A 575-nucleotide genomic window follows, 5' to 3' on the forward strand; every position below is an offset into this window, starting at 1 on the left:
CCTGGAAGTGTTGAAGGCCAGGCTGGATGAGGCTTTGAGCAACCTGGTCTAGGGGAAGGTGTCCCTGCTGATGGCAGGGGGGTTGGGACTGGATGAGCCATCCCTCAGTGCAGACCACTTCATGCCTTGCATTACGGAGTGCCATAAAAACCACGGCAGGGCTGGGAAAGGGTGTGCGACCAGGTGTGTGACCACGTGTGCGAACAGGTGTGCAACCAGGCTAATTTCAGCTCCCCCAGGTGACTTTTTCCCCCCTGACCATCTCACCTTCTCCCTCTCGTTTCTCCTACAGCATGCTGCCAAGGGACAAGGCACTCTACCTCACCTAAAACTCAACATCTCTTCTCAAGGAGGCTCAGATGAAGGACACTTGAGAGGGTCTATCTTACAGACTACCCAGAGAGGCACCGGGCAAGTCGTACGGACGAGAGAGCTACCACTGCACCTCGTCGCTGGCTTCATTTCCAGGCTCTAAGAGCAGTTTTCTTTGATTATTTTTGAACTCTTAAAAACAAAAGAAATAAAAATAAAAATCTACTTTCCATGGAAGCCCAAAACCTCATAAATCATGAAGA

General features: G+C 50.6%; 1 protein-coding gene across 1 annotated transcript in view; it reads left to right on the plus strand.

Annotated features, from left to right (window-relative positions):
- Window positions 1-329, plus strand: part of LOC104528941 (TOX high mobility group box family member 2-like) — a gene marked incomplete at its 5' end in the record, with an annotated part of 11,659 nt that extends 11,330 nt beyond the window's left edge. Inside the window, one exon of the mRNA XM_010173098.1 lies at window positions 293-329. Coding sequence (XP_010171400.1) covers window positions 293-329 — 37 coding nt within the window. The remainder of the gene's footprint in view (window positions 1-292) is intronic.
- Window positions 330-575: the final 246 nt, after the last annotated feature.

Source organism: Antrostomus carolinensis, unplaced genomic scaffold (assembly GCF_000700745.2).
Source record: "Antrostomus carolinensis isolate BGI_N321 unplaced genomic scaffold, ASM70074v2 scaffold12308, whole genome shotgun sequence".
Classification (NCBI taxonomy): domain Eukaryota; kingdom Metazoa; phylum Chordata; class Aves; order Caprimulgiformes; family Caprimulgidae; genus Antrostomus; species Antrostomus carolinensis.